A 25,000-nucleotide genomic window follows, 5' to 3' on the forward strand; every position below is an offset into this window, starting at 1 on the left:
TCCAACGGGTGCGAAACATCCACCTTTACCTGCGAGACGTCACTCACTCTCACTAATCTTTACTCAGAACGACAGGTTCCAGGGGTGAAGAGGTGCGTCTTCCCAACAGAACGATACAGACAGGAGCCGAATACCTGATGATAGTTCAGGACATTAGTGATCAGCCTTTACACCACATGTAGACAGTTTTGTTTAGACGATATGTTTTCTTAGAAATGATGCAATTAACAATAATTTTTGTAATAAAAAAAAAAAAATATTTACAGCACAATGATATGATGATGGCGTAAAAATGCAATTTTTAAGAAAGACAGCACTAGATAGTGAAAGACAGCGTGAGTAAGAGAAAGACAGCACGAGTGAGAGAAAGACAGCACGAGTGAGAGAAAGACAGCACTAGATAGTGAAAGACAGCGTGAGTAAGAGAAAGACAGCGTGAGTAAGAGAAAGACAGCACGAGTGAGAGAAAGACAGCACTAGACAGCCAAAGACAGCGTAAGTGAGAGAAAGACAGCACGAGTGAAAGAGAGACAGTGCAAGTGAGAGAAAGACAGCGCAAGTGAGAGAAAGACAGCACGAGTGAAAGAGAGACAGCGCAAGTGAGAGAAAGACAGCACGAGTGAGAGAAAGACAGAACGAGTGAGAGAGAGACAGTGCAAGTGAGAGAAAGACAGCACGAGTTAGCGAAAGCCACCACAAATGAGAGAAAAATGAAGCGAGTGAGAGAAAGACAGCGTGAGAGCGAGCCCCTAAGATCTTAGTACGGTGGCGGTGTGTCGACGGTTTGATTGCACATCGTTTTTTTGTATGTTTTTTGCTGCCTTTTTGCTTATACTACTCCATGGAATATGACAAGGAGCATGTCAGTGTTTACATCTTTATATCTATATCAAATGCTAACTTTTTGTAAGTCATAAAAAAAAAACTCTACATATACCAATTATGGTTAAACGCATTTCCTCAGATGTATATTTTTAGTTATATATTTTTTATAATATAGTATAATTTCATATATATATATATATATATATATATATATATATATATATATATATATATATATATATATATATATATATATATATATATGATTGTGACTTTTATTTTAAATTCTCCAGTATTAAGCCTAATTCTGGACTGCAGGGAGGCTCTGGCGGCGGGTGTTTGAGGTAAAATGCTGAGTAAGTATTCAGGCATTCCTCTAACGGAGGAAAAGAACAGCTCACGTCAATCTGAAGATCTTTGAAGCGAAAAGCTGTAGAGGTGGAGAGAAGCTGAATATGGATGGAGAGAGAACAGCAGGATGGAGCAGTCTCTCACTCTGCGTATATAATCTCATTTTTAACAGAGAGATAATGTGTGCATTAGCTGTTCAATACCCTGCAGCTTCTTATAGAGCATCACTACAGCGTACCTCCATTTATTACAAATACATTATACACATTATACATGTCCTGAGAGCAGGGTCACATGCAGTTAATGCAGTTTAAAAACAACTTGCTTTGTTTACTAGTTTATACACTCCCCACATTAAATTTACACTCAATCCATGTTTAAATATTTAAAACATTAAAAAAACAGCAGCATGTAGCAGCGTTGGTTCTTCTCTTAGTTCTTTGTTTCCTTCTTATTTCTTTCCTTATTTTATTTTTTTTAATAGTTTGTACTATTGCTTTCTAACTTATTTTCATTTTCTTTTATTATTATTACTATATATATACATATATATATATATATATATATATATATATATATATATATGTATATATATATTAGTTCCTTTATTTATTTGTATTTCTTATTGTAATGTGTAAAAGTTAGTTTTAGCTTAATTTTAATAGTTTTTTGTTGTCTTATCATCTTTTGATCTTAATTTGTAATCAATTAAACCAAGTTTTATTATTATTATTATTTTATTCTAAAGTCAAAACACTTTATCTGAGGGGCTCCTGTTGCTGTTTCTCACTGTATGAGAGTTTCCATCTTATTAAAATAGAAAAACAACAGCAAACAGCAATTAATCACTCAGAAAAAAGATGAATGGAATTATATAATCGATTCCCAGCTAGGAGAAAAGTTCCTCTCCTCCCTCAGATGAACCCAGTACTGGTCCTGGGTACAGAATAATTTTTTCAGTATAAAAAGATAAAACTCCCTAAAACTCTAAAACCCTGGATACGAGGTAAAAAAAAAAAAAAAAAAAATTTAAAAGCAGTAACTATAGCCCTTTAAACTGAATGTGTGTGTTAACTGGAGAAAGAAGGTAATTCTTGGTATGTTTGCTGCCCTTCATTTTGTTTTTTTTATTGTTCTGTTTGGCCTGTTACTTTTCGAGTTTATTCTCCATCACACTTTCCAGTGTATTTTCCTTTGGGATAAAAAAATATATACATGTATCTTCAAGGTCCATTTTGGAGCCTAATGTTTAGATTTCCCACCAAAGAATCGGTTTTAACCAGATTCTGTCAGTGGCTGGAGGGATTGGCACCCACTCAATATCCTGACATTTTAATGCTGCTGCTGCGGTGCTTAATGTTGATGCTGTTGCTGCACCTGTCAGAAAGGAAGAATCAATAGCCGGAGGTGACTGTCCTGCTCACAGAGATACATCCTGACTTAAGGAAGCAAGAAACTATGAAAAAAATAGGAGGACACGTTCTTTATATGAGAACGTTCTTTAAACCAAGGGTTCGAGCACGAATGAATAGGTAGGAAAGTTGAGCAGATTGCAAAATTAATTTCTTGGAAATGCATGAATTCCAGCTGCTACTGAAAATATATAAAATATCTGCTTACTGCTGATATTAGAATACAAAGAACCAACAACAGCAGGTCTCAAGTGCACAAAATACTGGATCTCAGAAAGCTGCAGGAGAGCAAGGGTGAGCTATTCAACAAAGGTAAGTACTTTTTAACACATTTTAATAAATGCAACCAAATTCTATTTCTCACCAGAGTTCTCCTTTAAGCAGTTAAAGAAATGCTGTTGTTTTTATTCTTAATAAAGTGCCGTAAAGAGTCTTAGTGTTAGTTCCAACTAGATCTAGAAAGACTGAGTTTCTCATGGTGACAGTATAAGAATGAGTTAAATAAATACATTGTGTGAAAATAATTATAGTTTTATGTCTTTTTTTTGTTTGTAATTTAGAAAAAGGTACCAAAAAATCATTTGAGGTATCTGTATTGAATTCAAAGTATCGGTAGCAGTATCAAAAAAGTATTAAACGATACCCAGTCCTAAACCTAATAACTTAAAATTGATACTATGTTATTGAGAATCGCGTGCCCAACCACGTGGATGGAGGCCATGCGTGCGGTTACCTTGTATTTACTCTTTCTCCTTCTCAGGCAGCAGCAGCCTGTCACTCACACAGACACAGAGACAGCGCTGTGTATCTACTTCTCGTGTCAAGAATCTAAACATTGCAACATGGCGTGTTTAACGTGATTTAATTGCCTCTTAAGTGACGCCATCACACGACCTGCGATGTGACTACTGTGCATGCGCACATCGCCATGACGATGCTTAAACGTTGATATATCATGCAACCCTACTTCTAATAATAAGAAACTTTCTAATAATGCTCATCCATAATAAAGCTGTGGAACCATCAGCCACCACTGAACCTAAGATGGAATAAAACTCATCATAAACGGCATTTAGATGAAACAAAGATAATTGCCATCTATTGTCTTATTATAAAGTATCAGAGAAAATGATGAAAAAAGCAAAGCTCTCTCCATATTGTTTGATAATTAGCCCCCCTGCTCGCTGAGTGATTTGCATAGTGGTCACTTGACAAATAAAGGCAGTCCTGGAAGTGACAGTATATAAATGACTTGTTTTGCAGACAGCAGATGGTGGGTATCACAGGGAGTGAGCGAGGGAGCGAGGAAGAGGAGAGAAGGAGAGAGAGAGGTGTGTGCATGAGAGGGGAAGAGATAGAAAGAGAGAGAGAGAGAGAGAGAGAGAGGTGGTGGTATTGGGGGGGGGGATCTCTGCCTACCAGCTGCTGCTGCCTTCAAACCACATCCACTAACCCAATTAAGCTGTTCCAAAACTTCCACCAGCCAATAAAAAAAACATACAGCTGGGAATATTGATCTCACATTGATCCATACATTTTCCAATCAACTAATCAACTGAGAGAGTGAAAAATAGGGGTGGGCGATATGGACCTAAAATAATATCACGATATTTCATGATACTGGACAGATATAATCTATCTCTAGGAGATAGATAGATATATAATGGGAAATGGGGTGGGTGATGTGGCACGATATTTTAGGGTATAATATCGTTCACAATATTTAAAAATTTTGACGATATATTATCACGTACGGTACGATATGGCACACCTCTACTATATACACACCATCCTTGTGCAGTACACACACAGTGATTTTGTGAGAACACGTACCCGGAGCGGTGGGCACCCACTGCAGCAGCATCCAGGAAGCAGTGAAGTTTAAAGGCCTTTGCTTAAGGGCAGAGACCCCCAACAGTACTGAACCACTGTCCCTTATTGCTGTGATTTTATCATCCCCACTATTAATATTCACAGTACATGTGGAGTAAAACACCACATATAAACAGATCATACTCATACTTTTGTAAAAAACATAACCTTCATCTTCGACTCTAAAGCTTTCAAACTTTCAAAAGGGGCGGACTCCCCGCGACTCGGTTACCATGGCGACCCGGCAGGCCGACCTACCTCGCGCAGCTGGGGGTCGGCGGCGAGGCCGTCAAGGTTGACGGAGCCCTCGTAGGTCAGGTGGTGAAAGACGTTGAGGGCGCGGACGGCCTCGGGCCCGCGCTGCTTGTAGCCGAAAATAAGGTCAATCCACTGGTGCAGCTGACACGACACAAACTCACTCTCCAGAGCCTGAGAGAGAGAAACACACACAGAACAGAGAGAAAGAGTTTAGCAGGAATATTCATACTAAAAAATATATTCAGTTCTCAATAAAAATAAGAGAGCATTTAAAAATGATGATTTTCTTTGATTTTATCAAATTAAAAACCTCTGGAATATAATCAAGAGGAAGATGGATGATCACAAACCATCAAACCACCAAACTGAACTGCTTGAATTTTTACACCAGGAGTAAAGCAGCATAAAGTTATCCAAAAGCAGTGTGTAAGACTGGTGGAGGAGAACATGATGCCAAGATGCATGAAAAAAAAAACTGTGATTAAAAACCAGGGTTATTCCACCAAATATTGATTATTTCTGAACTCTTAAAACTTTATGAATATGAACTTGTTTTCTTTGCATTATTTGAGGTCTGAAAGCTCTGCATCTTTTTCATTTCTCATTTTTTCATTTTCTGCAAATAAATGCTCTAAACGACAACAATGTTGATTTTACTCAAACATAAACCTATAAATAGCAAAATCAGAGAAACTGATTCAGAAACTGAAGTGCTCTCTTCATTTTTTCCAGAGCTGTATATAAACACTGTGTACAATATTCATAACACAATAATACAACAAGGTAAGCAAACACAATTACGTCTTAAATGTCTCAAACTAATCTGAGAATAACTGTTTGTAGTAGGGCTGCAACGATTAGTTGATATAATCGGCAATGTTGATTATTTAAATTTGTTGACTACAAATTTCATTGTCGACTAATCGTTTATTTGTAACAGAACCACATTAAACAAAGTGCTGGGGAACTAAAGTGCAATGGGAGATATGATGGGTAAATATCTCTCTCACACAGATTACAATCAACTTAGTCTGTGTCTATAAAAGTGCACAAACACAACAGCTTATATATTTACTCACTAAATATCATTACTTTCCTCGTTTAAACAACATCAGTACATTTAAAAGCATTTTAAATCTCTAAATCTCATGTTTAGCTGTTTTTCTATTGTTTTTAGAGATGGAGGATGTGGCAGAAATAATCGTTGAATAATCGAATAATCAAAAATATAATCATCCGATTAGTCGACTGCCAAAATAATCACTAGTTGCAGCTCTAGTTTGTACAATGTTTTAATTTTATGTTTTATTGATTTTATTCACATGAAATTGTGAAGGCACATATTCGAGGCATCGCTCGGGTCCTCCATCATTAACTGTGCTGTGATTGGCGCACTGCGTCCTGCGTTCTTCTCCTCCGTATCTGATCCCTTTGTCTCGTCCTCTTTCGTTCTCTGCCTCTGTCTCTGTCGTTTAATCCCTCCTTTCCCCCTCTCGTCTTTGTGTTCTCTATCTCTCCCTCTCGCTCCCCCCCCCCACCCCTCTACCCTTCCACGCTCTCTTTCGCTTAGCGTTCCCATCTTTGCATGTGTCACTTTCGATTGGAGTGACGTGCCCTGTGGCTGCCGCAGCCCCCTCTGGAGCACAGCCTGCTCTGTTGGTAATAGCTGTTAGTCCTGATGTGTGCGGGAGGAGGGGGGGTGGGGGGGTGTAAATTCCAGCAGCAGTGGGGCTTCAAGAGTGTGTGTGTGCGTGTGTGTATTTGTGTGTACATGTGTTCATGTGACCATGACTGTGTAGATGTGTAGATGTGTGTGTGTGTGTAAATGTAAGTGTTTTCATTCTTTGTTCACTAAATGAAGCGTATCTATGGTGCGACGCTCGCAGTAGATTAAACACTTTTAGCTTTTATTAAAACCATATACATTCAAATATTAAATGTTACATAATAACAGGGTTCTTGCACTATTTTAAAAGTCAAATTTAAGTTTTAGACTCTAAAATTTAGTCATATTTTCTTGGGTAGAAAATAATAGTTGTACTGGAAATCAGAACTTAATGTAGCTAACTTCCTGCTAATGTTACTATGTTATCTAGCTTGTTGCTAACCTTAGTTCTCTCCCCAGTAATACAGCTTACTTACCGCTAAGATTAGCTAGCTCTCCGCTAAACTTAGTTCTATTTTTATTTTTTGTTATATATCAACAGCTTTGTATAATGATCCTACTTTGAATGTTATGATCAGGCAGGGAATAAAACACCATATAGTACTACTACTACTACTACTACTACTACTACTACTACTAATAATAATAATAATAATAATAATAATAATAATAATAATAATAAATCCTCAAGCACAGACGTAACCCTATCAGTAAAGAAACTAAAACAAATTGATTACATTTTATTAGCATTGCAAATCTTATTGAAATATTACTATTTTTTTGAAGCTAGAGGTCAGTGCATGTGTTGGGCAGCATTTCTCTCAGTACAGACTACAGTAGGATTGAGCTGATATTTCATCATGTCCTCAGGTGCTTTGCCTATAGGACATTTTGACGTTAACTGACAGGTGGACCTCTGCCCACTCGTGTATACTGTGGTGTGTCTCGACCTGTCTGTCTGTCTGTCTGTGTATGTACTGGTATGTATGTATGAGTGTGTGTTTGAATAAGGCGGTTGAAAGGGGCTGGAGGAAAGGTCACCTTCACAAGACACACACACACACACACACACACACACACACATATACACACATATACACACATATACACACATATACACACATATACACACATATACACACATACACACACACACACACACACACACACACACACATACACACACACATACACACAAAGCACTGTCAGGGCAACTGAAAAGGCCAAGTGTGTTTCCCACAGCACACACACACACACTCCTCAGGCAGCGTAGGCCAAAACACTGCATGCCCTCTCAGCTGCCAGCCCCCTAACTGCTGATTCTGATTTATTTCTGATACAAAAACTTATTTCTTATATTAATATTATTATTTTTTTATTTTACATATTTAACATCATGATCCAAAAAATAAATACCCTGAATTTAAAGGGTAACTAAACCTCCTGATTTTAGCTGACTCCACCTTCAGCTCAAATTTGAAAATGGCTAAAAAATAAGAAGAGCAGTTTGGAATGGGCACTGGGTGATGTATGGGTTTAGGGGCAGGGCAGAAGGGAGAACTGATTGGCTGTGCTGCAGCAGCAGCAGTGTGCCTCTGATAACAGTGAGACAAAGGTGGTTGGATGTCAGCAGAGGACGAGATTATTGATTGACTGATTTGCATATTGTAATGATGCATCTGCGTACCAATGTACACGGAACTATCATCCTCGTCTACAGCACAGTAGAGCCTGAGAAGAGCTGCAGAGCCGGAAATTACCACAATAAAATATATATATATTTTTTAGTTTAGAAAATGTTTTTATTTTTTTTAGGCAGGATTGGTCTGTTTTATTACTTCAAAAGAACACATTTCAGAGATTAATGAAAAAAAATATGGTTTAGGGTTTAGTGGCTCTTTAAATACATACAAATCAGATTATACCTTGGTTCTAAATGGGACATCTGTGAAACCTGGCATTTTCCACTAAAAAAAATAAAATTTAAATATCTTATCCCACAAAATAAATGTATTTATTTTTTTAATTATAAGTTATTAACACAAAAAAACCTGACCTATAATAAGGTTATATTTATCTTATTAATTCAGGGTTCATTTAATAATTAGAAACAGTAACTTTAATTAATGTAGTTCTCAAATAATGTAACATATGTACAAAATTTCAAGTATTTTTAATGATTAATTACATTTAACCACTATATTTTACCATTTTCTACAACACAAAATGAGATTAATAGCGTTATTCAGCATAAACAGGGTTAATTTATGCAGCACAAGACGCCAAAATCCCCTCTCCCGCAAAAACGGACTGAAAAAACTTCATAAACTTTCCGAAATGAAATATATATAACCATTAAAACTCTCTCTTAGTTCACTATAGCAAGATTAAACATATAAATTGACCATATAACACTCATACTGTCGCTATCTAAACTCAAACACATGAATATGCAACGTTAGCATTAGCATCTACAGTATATTTGAATACAAAATTAGCATTGCTGCTCACCAGTGCATAAAGTGTAATAAACTCATCGTTCTTCGACGAGAAGTTTTCTCCTTGCGTTGTCCGTTCAGCGACACGTTATTAAAGATATTAAATAAGCTGTCATCGCTCATTTTTAACTTCTATACTGTTTATTCTCTGTTTTACAGCAGGAGACGCGAAGACAGCTGATCTCAATCAGGGGGAATGCGCACTCACACGTCACTTCAAGCCGGCAACTCCGATTGGCCAGCTGGATTCAGTATAAACCAATAAGAAAATTACTAGATAAAATTTATATATATTTTTTTTACACTTTCGTATTCTTGTACTTATATAGCGAACTATTAATTAATTTAATTAGCTTAGTCATCACAATATTAAGTGAGGTTTATTAGTTACATTTTTTAAATATATATATATATATATATATATATATATATATATATATATATATATATATATATATATATATAATACTTAGTTAACAGTTAGGTTCTAAATTTTGTTACCGTATTTTTCAGACTATAAACTATCACATAAAATCCTTTAATTTTCCCAAAAATAGATAGTGCTCCTTATAATCCGGTGTTATAATCTAGCGCTGCTGCTAACCATGCTGTTGAAAATATTGGAAATCTAAGCTTACTGTTAATAAATGAAAGCACTTTAGTCACAGAAATAAATAGTTTTCAGGAGACAAATCTGTGAGACACCCTTGTTCCTTACTATTGTTCCTTTATAATCTGCACCTTATGTATAAAGATATATAAGAAAACAGACGTTCATTAATAGTGCGCCTTACAATACGGTGTCAATTTGCTTGTCCTAAAAGCTCAGTTCAGCCAGTGAGTCAGTCAGTGAGTCAGTCAGTGAGTTGTGCAGTTTCCATGATTACCATTGCCATTTTTGAAGCTCCACAGTTGACTGACACAGCAATCCTCCAACCAAAATTACATTCTTTAGGGCCTGCTCCGCAACAACCCTCCTCTACTGCTTGGCTCCATGATGAAAGATGGGACTTTATCCAAAAACAGACTATATTCTAATCAGTTCTCCTCAAAAACTGCTTACAAATTAGCTTTATCCAGCCCGTATGCTAATTTCTATCGGCCCAAGGATAATCACCACTTGACTCCATGTTCAGGAGCCTAAGGAAGGAAAATCCTGAAAACCATGTAATAGAGGACCACTACCTCTCTTTCTCACACACACACACACACACACACACACACACACACACACACACACACACAGCCGGATCTGCTGGATGGAAATGGTGATTGATGAAGCCCACATTAGTGTAATGTTATAGGGGACAGTGGACCGTCCTGTCCTTCAGTGACATCACTCGCTCTGAGTCTGACTGCATTAGTATTGAGCAGGACACTCTATTAGTGGCCTCAGGAGGAAAATACAGCTCACAGAGAAGAGTGACAGAAGAGAGGAAGAGAGGGATGAAACCAGTCCAGTTCAGCACTGGATATACTGGTGTGACGGACTGGCTGGATTTGTTTTAGTTCAGTAAAAAATGAAAGAATGTAGTGGAGAGTGTATTCCTTGTATAGTGTAGTACTTAGGAAGTAGTGTAAACCCCTTAATTTTTAAATTCTTTTCAACGTTTGTCTCTATATGAATGTTTTTAAAAAATATCTAGATACATGTGGACATGCTTTTTGATTGGACAGAGCTCTCACCATTCTGTTGATCCTAACAAAGTCCTCAGGTGTTTTGGCCCAGGCAGGAAGCTCCACATCACAGACAGGTGTGCCATCATCTCTGTCCCCTAAACAGTAACCGTTACTGTTCACAAACATCTCCGGCAGGTAGTAGAACTCCGGGATCAGCTCCTACAAAACACAACCAACCAGAGAGTTACAAACACAACCGGACAGAAAGAAATATAACACTGAAACGTATAAAAAAACAAAAGCCAAAAGATATGAGACAGCAGTATGTAAAACAGGGTTCTTTCACCATTTTAAAAGCCAAATTTAATGCTTTTTAAGACCTTTTTAAGAACCTAATAAATATAATTTAAGATACACAAATGTAGTTCTAATTCTTTTAGTTCTCTCCCCGGTAACGTTAGCTAACTTTCTGCTAATGTTAGTATGTTAGCTAACTCGCTGCTAATGTTAGCTAGCTCTCCACTAACCTTATTCTATCATTGGTAAAGTTAGCTAGCTCATTTAGGCTAGCTAAATTTAGTGTATTAGCTAGCTTGTTGCTAACAATAGTATGGTAATACTAATGTTACCTTACCTTAGTTCTATCCCTGGTAAAGTTAGCTAGATTGTCTAAGCTAGCTAAAGTTAGTACATTAGCTAGCTTGCTGCTAACGTTAGTATGTTAGCTAACTCAACTCTAATGTTAGCTTGCTTTCAGCTTACCATAGTTCTATCCCTGGTAACTTTAGCTAGCTCATTTAAGCTAGCTAAAGTTAGCATGTTAGCTAATTTGCCGCTAATGTTAGCTAGCTCTCTATTAATCTTAGTTTTCTCCCCGGATTAGATGTTTACAATAGACCACTGTGCTTTCCCTTCTGCGTTATGCACCATAATGCACCATCTGAAAATGTAATACCTACAGCAAATTTACAGTAAATTTTAATACATTTTAAGACTTTTTAAAGACCAGCAGGAACCCTCTAAAATGATCATAAAGTGAACTTAAACTGTGTAACTCGAGTAGCGTATACCAAACAAAAAAATCTGTCGTCTGTTGTTCAATAAAATAATTAGTAAAAATGAATCGTTTAATGTATCATGATACTGATTTGAGATCATATCGCTCAGCATTATACTGTCATTAAAATAACAATAACAATCCCAGAAGACCCCAGTTCGTCTCAGCACACAGAGACAGGTACTGTGTTCCTCGCTCTCAGAGGAAAACACAGTCCAGCACAGAGCAGAGCTATAGAGATTGTTTTCTTTGCATTATTTGAGGTCTGAAAGCTCTGCATCTTTTTTGTTATTTCAGTCATTTCTCATTTTCTGTAAATAAATGCTCTAAATGAGAATATTTTTATTTGGAATTTAGGAGAAATGTTGTTTGTAGTTTATAGAATAAAACAAAAATTTTCATTTTACTCAAGCATAAACCTATAAATAGCAAAATCAGAGAAACACTGTGTAAATCTGTACCTTATCTGTATGTTTTAATGGCACTAAATTCCATCGACAAAAAGAAACCGTACGCTGTTTTATTGATGCTGTGTCCTGCCTCTTGACCCTCTTACAAAACCCTGGAGGTTTATAATGTCCTCAAGCCTCAGCCCTTATTCGGCCCAGGGGTGTGTTTAACATAAATAAATAAATCCATGAACCTGAACTCATAACTTCCTCCAAACTCAGGGAAAATAGTCGGACACGACAGGTCGAGTTGTTTGCAGGCAGGAGAACATCTTAAACCGTCTTCAAAGGCGGCGAGTTCTTCTTAGTGACATTAAAGAGGGAACGGGTCGCATTCCTCATGTGCACATCATGCCCCGATGTGCTGAGCCGTCTGTCACAGGGCATTCTGGGTAATCTGTAAAAGGGGGGCTGTTGAAGGCGGTTGTTTGGAATGTGAGAGGTGGCGGCGGGAGCTTTATGGAGTTTTATGGGGTGAAAGTGTCGTGTAGAGGAGGTAGAGGGTTTACTGTGTGATTGCTAATCTTTCTAAATCTCTCACCATCTACTGTATGTTATTGTGTTGTGTACCAGATCATTTAGACAATTATAAATTATAATAGGATATACAACTCTGAAAAAAATGAAGAGAGCACTTCAGTTTCTGAATCAGTTTCTCTGATTTTGCTATTTATAGGTTTATGTTTGAGTAAAATGAACATTGTTGTTTTATTCTATAAACTACAGACAACATTTCTCCCAAATTACAAATAAAAATATTCTCATTTAGAGCATTTATTTACAGAAAATGAGAAATGACTGAAATAACAAAAAAGATGCAGAACTTTCAGACCTCAAATAATGCAAAGAAAACAAGTTCATATTCATAAAGTTTTAAGAGTTCAGAAATAATCAATATTTGATGGAATAATCCTGGTTGGTTTTTAATCACAGTTTTTTTTATGCATCTTGGCATCATGTTCTCCTCCACCAGCCTTACACACTGCTTTTGGATAACTTTATGCTGCTTTACTCCTGGTGCAAAAATTCAAGCAGTTCAGTTTGGTGGTTTGATGGTTTGTGATCATCCATCTTCCTCTTGATTATATTCCAGAGGTTTTCAATTTGGTAAAATCAAAGAAACTCATCATTTTTAAGTGCTTTTAAGTAGTTTTTTTTTCTATAGTTTTTCATAGTTGCAGCGCTTTAGACCACATGACTCTTTAGAGCTGAGTGCAAATATTTTGATATACTTGATATATGATATACTGTACATCAGAATAGATATCTTATAGAAGAGCAAAATTACAGTAATAAGATTTGACATCATCAAGTCATCAACTCTACTGTTAAATAAATAAATATACTGTAGCAGTGGGTGCTAACAGTCTCTATCTGCTCTGAAAGTGCAGCAGTAGCACAGTGCTACAGATGTGTGGTTTATAAAGCCGCTGCAGTGGCAGGTTGAGAGCTCCAGACTGCAGCCGGAGGTCCGGAGCTGGAGACGTGCGGCGCTGTGTGTGGATCAGCTGCTGGACGTTTGGTTTGGGAGGTTCAGGCGAGCTGCAGCCGTTCCCCGAGCTCTCCCTGACTGCCAGCGCTCGCTCTGACCACCTCCAGCAGCAGCCATTAATTCTGCTACAGCCTCATAATGGGCTGACAAGTCAATCACACCGCCGGCCGGCGCCACCGCCACCGCTCTACACCACCCGGCCTAATGACGCCCCATCTGCAGCTGCTGCTGTCACCAGAGCTCCACACCTTCACACACCACATTCACCAGCAGATTACTGAGCAGAGAGAGCGGCGAAGCTTCCTGGATCAGTTACTCTCTCTCTTTCTGCATCTCTCTCTTACTCTCTCTTTCCATCTCTCTGTCTGTCTCTGTATCGGTCTGTCTCTCTCTCTCTCTCTCTCTAAGATGGGTGGTAAGCTAAAAGCAGAAGCTCAACGTGGTGGAAGCTATAGCATTAGCTATCAATAAAGATCTATCTATCTATCTATCTATCTATCTATCTATCTATCTATCTATCTATCTAGCTGTATCCTTGTTGGTTGAGAACATTTAAATTTGATGATGAGAACATGTGACATCATAATGCTGGGCTGTGATGATGCTGGTGATACAATGGGCTCCAAGGGGCAACATCTGCTCCATGCAGACTCTCCACTGAGGTTCCACAAGGCTCAGTGCTTGGTCCACTTATTTTCTCACTCTATACTCTCTGCTCTCTGGGTGAAATAATACCTTCTCATAAATTCTCATACCACTGCTATGCTGACGACACTCAATTAATCCTTTCTTTTCTTCCTTCCATCACTCAGGTATCATCCCGCATTTTAGCATGTTTCAGTGATGAGTTCTCATCACTTGAAACTCAACCCCAGCAAGACTGACTGACTTCTGTTCTGACGACCAGTTATCATTTTAGAGCCATATTGCAAATCTGACTCAGTCATGCAGAGTTCTCCTGTGTAACATCTGAAGAATTTGACCGTTTCTGTCTCAGAAAGCCACTCAGGTGCTTGTGCAGTCTCGCTCTTGTCATCTCAAGACTTGACTCCTGCAACTCTCTACTGGCTGATCTTCCACTGCGAGCCACCAAACCACTACAATTAATTCAGAATCAGCAGCTGCATGACTTTTCAGTCTTCAATCTTCCCAAGTTCAGTCATGTGACACTTTTGCTGCGTACCCTCTACTGGCTTCCTGTTGCTGCACTCGCATCAGATTCAAAACCCAAAGCCAAAAACAAACCAGCTTCACCAACTTCATCCCTCAGAAGAGAACCCACAGAAAACAGAAATCCCGACTCTTCTCTGTGCTAAGGGACCAAGATGGTGGAATTAATTTCTACTGTGTGTCAGAACAACAGAGTCACTCACGGTCTTCAAACGCCGACTGAAGACTCATCTTTCCAAAGAGTTCCTAAACTAAACTTAAAATAATAATAATAATAAAAAAATATATTCTAAACATTAGAATAATAAATGTTCTATTTTTTAGAAGATTATTTTTAAATAATTCTAAACATTATCAAAGCTTGCTGTATCTCTTGATCCTAGTCTCTACTAACTAGCTATTGATAATTTAAAGTAAAAAACGAAGCAGGAAGGTTTAAGCAGGTAGATCACTGAACGATGCTGGTCTAAGACCCTCCAGGACAGAATCTGGACGTGCTGGCTTTAGAGACGTGGTCAGACTGCACGGCCCTGGGTCAGTTCCCACTGACCTGTTCTTTTAGGGGGTCAGCGCTGTTAACCCGGCTTCCCTCACAGCTTGTACTCATTACTGGAGCACTGCAGTAATGAACAGAGCTGGAGGAAGTGGGGCTGACAGGGACTGAAATGGGCTTCCTCTTAATTACAGCAGTCTGACCATGCATCACACACGAGGGTCGACTTACAGAGACGACTGGAAAAATCAATGGGCTCGTATGCAAACATACATAGAGTGTGTACCCTTAATACCAAAGATAGAAATCACTGTAAGCTTTAAATTATTACACATTAACTGAATTCTGCAGCAGAGATGAGCACTGGGGTTAGCAACTCACAAATAGAGTACTGCCAATGAAATGAAACTCTTTGGAAAAGATAAGCATGGACCTACTGGCATGTACAGTTCTGAAAAAAAAAAATAGCAAACTCTTAAAAATGATGCGTTTCTTTGATTTTACCAAATTAAAAACCTCTGGAATATAATAAAGAGGAAGATGGATGATCACAAACCATCAAACCACCAAACTGAACTGCTGGAATTTTTGCACCAGAAGTAAAGCAGCATAAAGTTATCCAAAAGCAGTGTGTAAGACTGGTGGAGGAGAACATGATGCCAAGATGCATGAAAGTAAAAACTGTGATTAAAAACCAGGGTTATTCCACCAAATATTGATTATTTCTGAACTCTTAAAACTTGAAAATAAATATGAACTTGTTTTCTTTGCAATATTTGAGGTCTGAAAGCTCTGCATCTTTTTTTTAATGTCTTTTTTGTTCAGCCATTTTCCATTTCCTGCAAATAAATGCTCTATATGACAATTCTTTTATTTATTTGGAATTTGGGAGAAATGTCGATAAAAATCTGAGAAACTATTTAATGTACTTTATATTTAATTTTAATTAGCAGTGTACACTGGATTTTGTACCTGACTGAAACGGAACTGACTTAAATGGTAAATATTCTGATAGATATTGTATTATTATGTATTTTTCCAGTGTACTAGAGTGTAGACATGGGTTACTATACACACATTACCCAACATTTCTCTAAAGGTAAAACAACACTCGCTCTTTCACTGATAAAAGCTGTTTCTACATACATTATGAAAATGTCTACTTTGTTCTAACAGCAGCAGCAGCAGCAGCAGCAGCAGCAGCAGTACAGGACATCCTGTATTTGTGTTCTAATAGATGTGTGGTCATTTCCGCTCTGTAAAATCAGATTCATGCAGACACATGCACATGGCCTGAAGAAAGGCTGTATTAGTGAACAGGGCGATGTTTCAGCGGGCCGGGCTGCTGCTGGAGCGCTGGTTCTGGGCTGTATCTCGCGTCGTGTCCTGCTGTCCTCCGGTCCTGGGGAGTAGAAAGCCCTGCCTTTACATAAAAGACTACATTTTAAATAGCTTTTGTCATTAATGCTTTATTAATTGCCCGGGGCGAAGCGAACCCGACGCAGGGTGTGCTGGAGAAGTCTGACACTTCTGGGTCATCGTGAGCGTGAGCGTGCCCCGCTGCGTGTCACCGAGCCGAGGGGAGCTGTGGTCTCGGGCGGAGGGATGCTTATAAAGGTTTGCTGCAGTTTGAAGCTTTTTAAAGCGATGGTCGCGCAAACATATATATTTATTTGTGTGGTTTTAGTTTAAGCAGACTGTGTTTGTCTATTGTTGTGACGTAGATGAAGATCAGAAAACATTTAATGACCAATTTATACAGAAATCCAAGTATAATCCCAAAGTTTCATGGGGTTCATGCAACTGTAATTATCTGAGCTCAGAGCTGGATCTCTGGTCTTATACTTAGGCAACACCTTTGTATTAGATTATGTGACCATTAAATCATATTATCACTGTCCAATGAAAAACACTTATCTCCATTTTTGTTGATTTTTAGTTTACTGCATAATTTGAACAGACAAACTGTTCCTTACATTTTGCCAAAATTTCTTGATGAACAGACCAATAGAAACTCTTTAAAATGACCTGGAATGAACTATTTTTACATTGACTTCCATTGAAAGTTTACAAGGTTTTTTCTCTCTCCTGTAAAGTTGCTGTTTTGGATAAGTTTAGGATAAGTGTTTTTCATTGTTCAGCGACGATATGAGCCTATAAGCTTCGTTTGCTTATCAGATTCTCATTCGTTAGACTCAGAAATCCAGGAGAGAAGCAAACTTTAGAGTCAGGAAGTGAAGAAATCATTATTTCCTGTGCCGTTTCGTTTCTCTGAACTATCTAAAGCTATGTAAAACTCCAGGCCTTGGATTGACAGCCATTATTTTTTATATGATCAATATGACAGATATATAAATATATCATATATATATGTGATTGTGTTTTGTGCTGAAAGCATGTTCACCAGCATTTCTCCCGCCGTCTTACCTTCACATCTGACGTGTCTCGCTGGCAGTGCCTCCACGAGCGCATGATCCCGGAGAAGGTACGGTTGGCGTGATCAAACTTGTTGCCGTTGGTGTTGAGAAAAAAGGTGGTAAAGGGTTCCTGCGTTCGAGAAAACACACCACAACACACACACAAAAACACACACACACACAGATATATATATATATATTAAAGAACTGTCATATATGTTTCTCAGTTTCTCAAAGTCATAGTTTTATTTGATTATCAACTGGTGTTTATTCCATACCCCCGATCCGCTCAGCTCCCAGTCTAGACTGCAGCAGTGAACAGAGCAGTGGCTCCATCACGTTTCACAGATCCGGAGAACACAGCACTCCATTTCCTGCCAAACCTGACTGATAATTAACCACTTGTTTTGACAAATCTGCATTTTTTTCCAAAGGAACTAATATTTATTCCGCAACATAAACATCTGCAAAGTGAAATCCAAATTCATCTCTATGGTAATTTGACGCAGCGGCGTGATTGAGCGCTCCGGGAAGCTGGAGGAAATGTTCCGTTTGCATAAACATCTCAATGTGGAGGACACATCTGTCAGATTATGGAGAGTTAGTGAAGGCTTTTTTCCCCCCTTCTCTTCTCATTTATGCTGGCTGTGCCTGAGGCTGAATTAATTACTGGATGTGGCCCGTTGGTTGAGGAGCAGAGCTCCGGCTCTAATTGGCTCTTATTCGCCATCATCATCCGGCGCTGGAGTGACACGGAGAGGCAGGAAGAGCCGGCGAGGGAGAGGAGAGGGTGTCTACGGTCTCACTCAAGCCTGGCTTAGGAGCTGTCACACCACCCTTTTCCCAAATCATCATCAACCCCATACTGTCTGCTGGCAGAGAGACAGACAGAAAGAGAGAGAGAAACCCGCTACAAAAGTTTTAAAATTGGAATAAGTGTGAAATTCAATAAAGTGAGATGATTTGATTATAAATTTATATATAAGCAATATATTCAGCAGTATAGCTGTGTATTGACTGCTAAACTTCACACTATTACAAAAGGAGATTTAGTGATTTGGAGTTTTAGAGTTTAAACTAACTTTAAACTGCCTGTGTTTCCCATTTTCTCCCCAATTTACAAGGCCTACTACTCTCCTCCTATCACTAGTGATGCCCCCCAACACCAGGAGCACACGCCTCCTCCGATACATGTGAAGTCAGACTGAAGTCAGACTCCGCCTCTTTTTGAACTTTTTGCCGAGTAGCATCACAGCGCTAACGCTCGGAGGAAAGCGCAGCGACTCGGTTCTGATACATCAGCTCACAGACGCAGCCTTGTGCTGATCCACATCACCCTAGGAGTGATGAGAAAGAGCACCAGAGAGCACAAGGTCAACTGTGCTCTCTCAGGGCTCCGCCAGCTGATGTCACAAGCTGCATGACCAGGATTCGAACCGTAAATCTCCCGATCACAGTGACAGCGCTTTAGCCCACTGGACCACTTTTTCACATATTTCATGTTTTATTATCTGCTTTAAACTTCTTCTGGGAAGACAGAAGAAAATTATAATATAATACAGGAAATTTACGTGAAAAAACTAATATGGGAGGAATTTATGGAGAAAAAGGGGTAAAATGCTGTAGTTTACCCAGCCAAAACGGGAGACATGAAAGGTATGTATCTGCATAAAAGTAAAATTTCTCATTTTGTGGCCCTATTTCTTTTGTGCAGTTTGATATAAAATTTTATATTAGTCAATTTTATTTACATATATGTAGTTTCTAGTTTCTTTAAAAAAAATGCTCTTAAATTTATTTTGAATTCATATGTATGTTTAAATGAGTTTTTGAAGGCTATTTTTTAAATGAATAAGTTGGTTTGTATTTTATAAAAGTGGGAATTAAGGACAATGAGACAATGTGGGTCCCTAAAACCTATATAAACAGTATTGCACATAAACACAAAAGCAGATAACTGATGGATATATAAGGTTAGCAGCACACAGACACACAGCGAGCTGTTCTCAGGTCAGTGTCTGAAGGCCTTGGCCTTTTTCAGACGGAGGACGGTTAGAGAGGAAGTGATGGACGCGTGTATCTCGCGCTCTTCGCGCTGTTTGAGTGACAGGAAGCTGTCATGTGGAGGCTGTAAATCATTACTCCGCCCTCTTTAGTGCTCTCACATATGCCAGAGTGCCGGGTTGTGAAAGCCCCTCGCCGGCTCTCTCGACTGGAACCCCGATCCGGCCTGATTGAGATGTTGGGATGGAGTTTGGCTGTGTTATGAAGGAGCAGATGATGGGCGGTGTGATCAGATATCAGACTAACAGCGTCTGTTCTGAGGTGTTTACTGACACGTTACACAAGGAGTAAACAGTGATTTAACACAGCGAGAGTATTTACTGCGGCTCTGTATCAAAAAGAACTTATGATACGATACACATCACGATACAGGGGTATGATTATTTATGCACCGATCAGTCACACAGCAATACTGTATGCCCACCTACTTATTTATCCTTAAACTTTGTAGTTCTATAGTATATATATTTATAGACTATCTGTTTCTCTGCATACAGTACTTTATCATCTTCCTTTCACCCTGTTCTTTAATGGTCAGGAACTGAGGTGTTTAAAACCTCCAGCAGCACTGCTGTAGCTGATCCACCATTTATACCATCACAGCACACAATAACAGTGTTACTGCAGTGCTGAGAATGAACCCACAAGCAAATAATAGCTGATCTGTAGTGGCTTGCGAAAGTATTCTTTTTTTTTTGTCACTACAACCACAAATTAAATTTATTTTATTGAGATTTTACAGTAAGTGCTAGACCAACAAAAAGGTAGCACACTATTGTAAAGTGGAACAAAATAATATATATATATATTTATAAATAATGACAAAAAAAGTATCAAATAAAATCTGAAAAGTCTGACGTGCAAAAGTATTCAGCCCTTATTAACTATCAATTTCTTATTAATCATTATTAATACTAAACAGAGCCACCTTTCGCTGCAATTACATAGAGTGGAACTGATAAAATAGACAGTGGGTGTAGAAACAATGCAGAGATCATAATGTTATGCTTGATCTGTAAGCAAGACAATATATTGCAATTGTTTAAAACTAATTTTAAAGGTCTCATTTCGCTAAAATACACTTTTTCTTGTTTTTTGGTGAAATACAGTAGATCTCTCTGAGTGGTCAAAATCCTGTCCTTCTTCAGAGAGCAGTAATCCAGTGAACTAAAGCAGGGTTATACAGAAACACCGGGACACTTTTTTTACAAAAAACAGCTCACATGCCATTCATTTATACTAGAGGCACAACTAGACATCTTAAAATAAATGAGAACACAATGGAATGAGATCTTTAAGAAAACTGTCGTAGTATAAAAACAGTTTCTTACACTCAAAATAAGACGGAATAAGACTTTACTTATCCAATAACTACTATTTAAACTGATACAATCCTGGAAAACAAAATATCACAATACTTTTATAGATTGATTTTTTTCTTACACTCTTACACTTTTATTCACTGGTAAAAGTGAGGATGCTGAACTCTCGCCTGCAGTGATGTATTTTTTAATTGGTCAGAGTTGTATTACTATTATATGGATGATTACACTCATATGCATGATCAGCGGGGTGATAGCGAGTAGCAGTATGTTTTGAATGGCAGTTCTGACATTTAATATTTGATATTCTCCAGCATCTTTGCATGATTTGCCCTTGAGGTTCAGCTCTGAAATGATACACGTCTTACATGCAAATCTCTTACATGCATGACCAGGTTCAGACGTGGCACCGAGAGATACGCACTGTATTTATCTGGAACCTTTCCACTGGAGTATGTTCAGTGTACTGTATTTTCTCACTATAAGGAGCACTTAAAATCCTTTAATTTTCCCCAAAAATCAGGGTTCCTCAGTGTAGCACACTCAGGCAGCGGTAAGCCGCTAATGCTAATGCTTACTGGAAATCTGGAAATCTAATCTTACTGTAAATAAACAGAAGAGCTTTACTCACTCAAATAAAAGTTTTCAGGAGAGAAATCTGTGTAGATTAACATCCAGCACTTGTTTGAATTACAGTTTTGTTTCCGTAACTTAGCTTAGCTATACTACTGAATTAGAAGGAAAACATGGCGACACCCCTGTTCCTTACTAGAGCCGCATAATGCACTTTATAATCTGGTGCGCCTTATTTATGATAATAGACCAGGAAATTGATGTTTATTGATAGTGTACCTTATAATAAGGTGTGCCTTACAGTCTGTAACATATGGTAATGTAACAGGTAGTTGGAATACCATCACCCAATCAGAGTGTACTACTGTAATTGATTTTAGCCACTGCAGTAATTAGGTTATTTTGGATTGTTATTAAACACTAGGGCCGTGTTTTGTCAACAACCTGGTGATATGATACGCATTACGGTAAAGGGGTTACTATTTGATATATTGTGCTACATAGTGCTGGACGATATGGCCAAAATTTATATCACGATACATTCCTTAAATTTCGGTCGATACGATATAATTTCGATATCGATAAATACTTTGAAGGCCTCAGAAAAAGAATCCCTGCAATCTCTGCAGCACTGCGAATTTAAATTATTATTTAACTGTGTATTTGCACTTTTTGTATCAATCTATCTAATGGAAATCTGTACCTACTACTGTATGAAAATGTTTTTTAAGTCTTTGAAACCTCCTTTCACAAAAACTTTAATACTTTAGAAATAAAAGTAGTCAAAATAAATCAATGCTCAATTTTATTTGCATATAGCAAAATAATAACATGACATCCCTGTCAAACATAAGCCTATATAACTATTACAAATAAAAATAACTTTAAATGACAACAGAGGCAGAGCTTCTTATTCATTGTAAACAAATTTAACAGATTAAAACAAAAGTGTTTTAACTAGGATATATAATACAAGAAGCCTTTATATACATAAAAGCAACAAGATTTTCCCATCAAATAAACAAACCTATAGGATTTTTCAACTATAAATAACTTAGTGACAACATAATCTATTAAAGTGCTTCAGCCAGAATACAAGAGGTATTCAACATGATATCAACGGCAAATAAACAAACCTAAAGGATTCATAAACTTTAAATAACTTAGTTTCAACATAATCTATTAAAGTGCTTCAGTCAGTATAAGGAAAATATTGTATGTAGTGAAGATGCTTGAGGTGGTGGAACAGATTAGATGTATTAACGTTACGCTGCTTGTCGGCTCCACTCACCGGCACAATTTGCAGCAAAGCGGCAAGCGAGCGGAGCCGCGGATGAGCGAGCGGAGCCGCGGATGAGCGAGCGGAGCCGCGGATGAGCGAGCGGAGCCGCGGATGAGCGAGCGGAGGCGCGGATGAGCGAGCGGACCCGCGGCTGGGCCAGCGGAGCCGCGGATGAGCGAGCGGACGCGCGAATGGGCGAGCGAAACAGCGGCTGACCGAACCGAGTCTACCCTAGCCTTGGATCCGCTCGTCCCGGCTCCGTTTCGAGACATTTTAGATGCGTAGCGGAGCGGACCTGAACCTAACCTAGCCTAGCCTAGCCATTTTAACCTAGCCTAGCCTAGCCTATCTGGCTACGTGCCTGTGTGATTGCGTCATCACGCACTGAGGTAGCACAGCTATGGGGGCTGAATGTGTTTGGCTCTGCGGCGAGCTGACGCCAGTAAAAAACGCCTGTCCGTGACAGATTCTGTACATAATACATATCGATATACCACAAAAGTGATATCACCGTTATTGAAACATTTCTTATCGCGATAAATACCGATATCGAATTATTGTCCAGGCCTAGTGCTACACAATGATTTCGTAAGCAAGGTGATATATTTTATGTATATATAAAAAGAGCCAGATTTTAGCTCAATAATCAGATTTCTCAGTTTCTACATGTATACACTTACCCTGATTTCTTTCAAGTTTCTTAGCCTGGTAAAGTTGGTACGTCAGATGCTTCTGTAATATTATTGGCTAGTTGTTGCCTGAATTATATGAACATTAAGTTCTGCAGTTATTTGATTACCCTAGTTCATGTACAGTACATGCATTGACTGGATAACTGGCACAATCTGTATTTCTTTAATTATCAGATTATAACGCATCACAGTACTAACACTCGGAGGAAAGCACAGCGACTCGGTTCTGATACATCAGCTCACAGACGCAGCCTTGTGCTGATCCACATCACCCTAGGAGTGATGAGGGAAAAAAAGAACGCCATCTACTGTACTGTACCCACCCAGAGAGAAACAACAAGGACAACTCTCTCTCAGGACTCGGCAGCTGACTGCAAGCTGCATGACAGGGATTCGAAAGCACTTACTATTCTGACCAGCCAGTGAAGGGTGGAGTCAGCGGTGGAGTAGTGAGTGGTGTAGTGGCAGGGCGGAGTCTCCTCATCCCAGGATTCATAGCTCTCTGCGTAGAACACCGCACGCTTCGGGTTCAGAGATCCGATTGGCTGAGAAAAATAGAAAGAGAAAGACAAAAGACTGTGGGATGGCATATTAATGTATTATTCTGACTTTTTTAAACATGACAAAAGACCCGGAGAACATGTTAGTGATTGATACAGACTCTGCATTTTATTACATACAGAAGTATGCGTATTATTTATTTTAATATTAGTATATTTGATACATTATGATAAGCCACTTTTACTATGCTATGGAGTTATAATGACTAATTCCACAATTGGAGAACCACTGAAAACACATGCAACAGCACAAGTGGAGTAGAACTGAGTTGTGTATGATATATTTAATTCATACTGCAGGCAAAAGTACAGTGTGCAAAGGTGGAATATGTTTTTTATTCAGTCTAACTTATCATTTTTACCTTATTTTAAGTAACATGAACTCATTTAAGTGACTTTTCAAGTGATTTTTGCTTGATTTATCTTTTACTTCACTCATTTTGAGACTTTATTATAACTTACTTTTAAGAAATCTGGCAGTTTTTTGGCTTAATTTAAGCACATACATTAAATTTCAATTTTAGCCAATTAATTTTCAATTAATTTGCAGTGTAAATGGTATCGTCTCTGCTGATATGTCCTTCAGAAAGAGGCGCCTTGGAAACAGAATTTGTCCAAACACTGCCTCGTTCCAGTTGGAAATCTCACCAAGTTTGATGAACTCTAAAAATGTCTTTGTCACTTAACCCAAACAACTTTTTATACGCGAGCTGTTCCGCTGATAAACTCAGTGTCAGTCTGAGCGTGCTCACGGCCCGCGCACAGAGCAGACGGAAAACCAGCTCATAAAAAGATCTGCAGCGAGCTTCACATCTGCAGAGCGCTGAGGGCTGAGGATGCGTGAGAGATGTTCAGAGAGCATCATGTCTGCGTGTGTGTGTGTATAAACGTGTGTGTATAAATGAGTGTGTGTGTGTGTGTGTATAA

At 38.4% G+C, this 25,000-nt stretch overlaps 1 protein-coding gene across 5 annotated transcripts in view; it reads right to left on the reverse strand.

Annotated features, from left to right (window-relative positions):
• Positions 1–25,000, reverse strand: part of nbeab (neurobeachin b) — a 301,773-nt gene that overhangs the window by 20,228 nt on the left and 256,545 nt on the right. For all 5 annotated transcript variants that reach the window (XM_049466932.1, XM_049466931.1, XM_049466934.1 and 2 more), the window contains 4 exons: positions 23,921–24,058; positions 17,591–17,710; positions 10,569–10,721; positions 4,719–4,889 (listed from right to left, as the gene is read on the reverse strand). In XM_049466932.1, coding sequence (XP_049322889.1) covers positions 4,719–4,889; positions 10,569–10,721; positions 17,591–17,710; positions 23,921–24,058 — 582 coding nt within the window. The remainder of the gene's footprint in view (positions 1–4,718; positions 4,890–10,568; positions 10,722–17,590; positions 17,711–23,920; positions 24,059–25,000) is intronic.

Source organism: Astyanax mexicanus, chromosome 18 (assembly GCF_023375975.1).
Source record: "Astyanax mexicanus isolate ESR-SI-001 chromosome 18, AstMex3_surface, whole genome shotgun sequence".
Classification (NCBI taxonomy): domain Eukaryota; kingdom Metazoa; phylum Chordata; class Actinopteri; order Characiformes; family Acestrorhamphidae; genus Astyanax; species Astyanax mexicanus.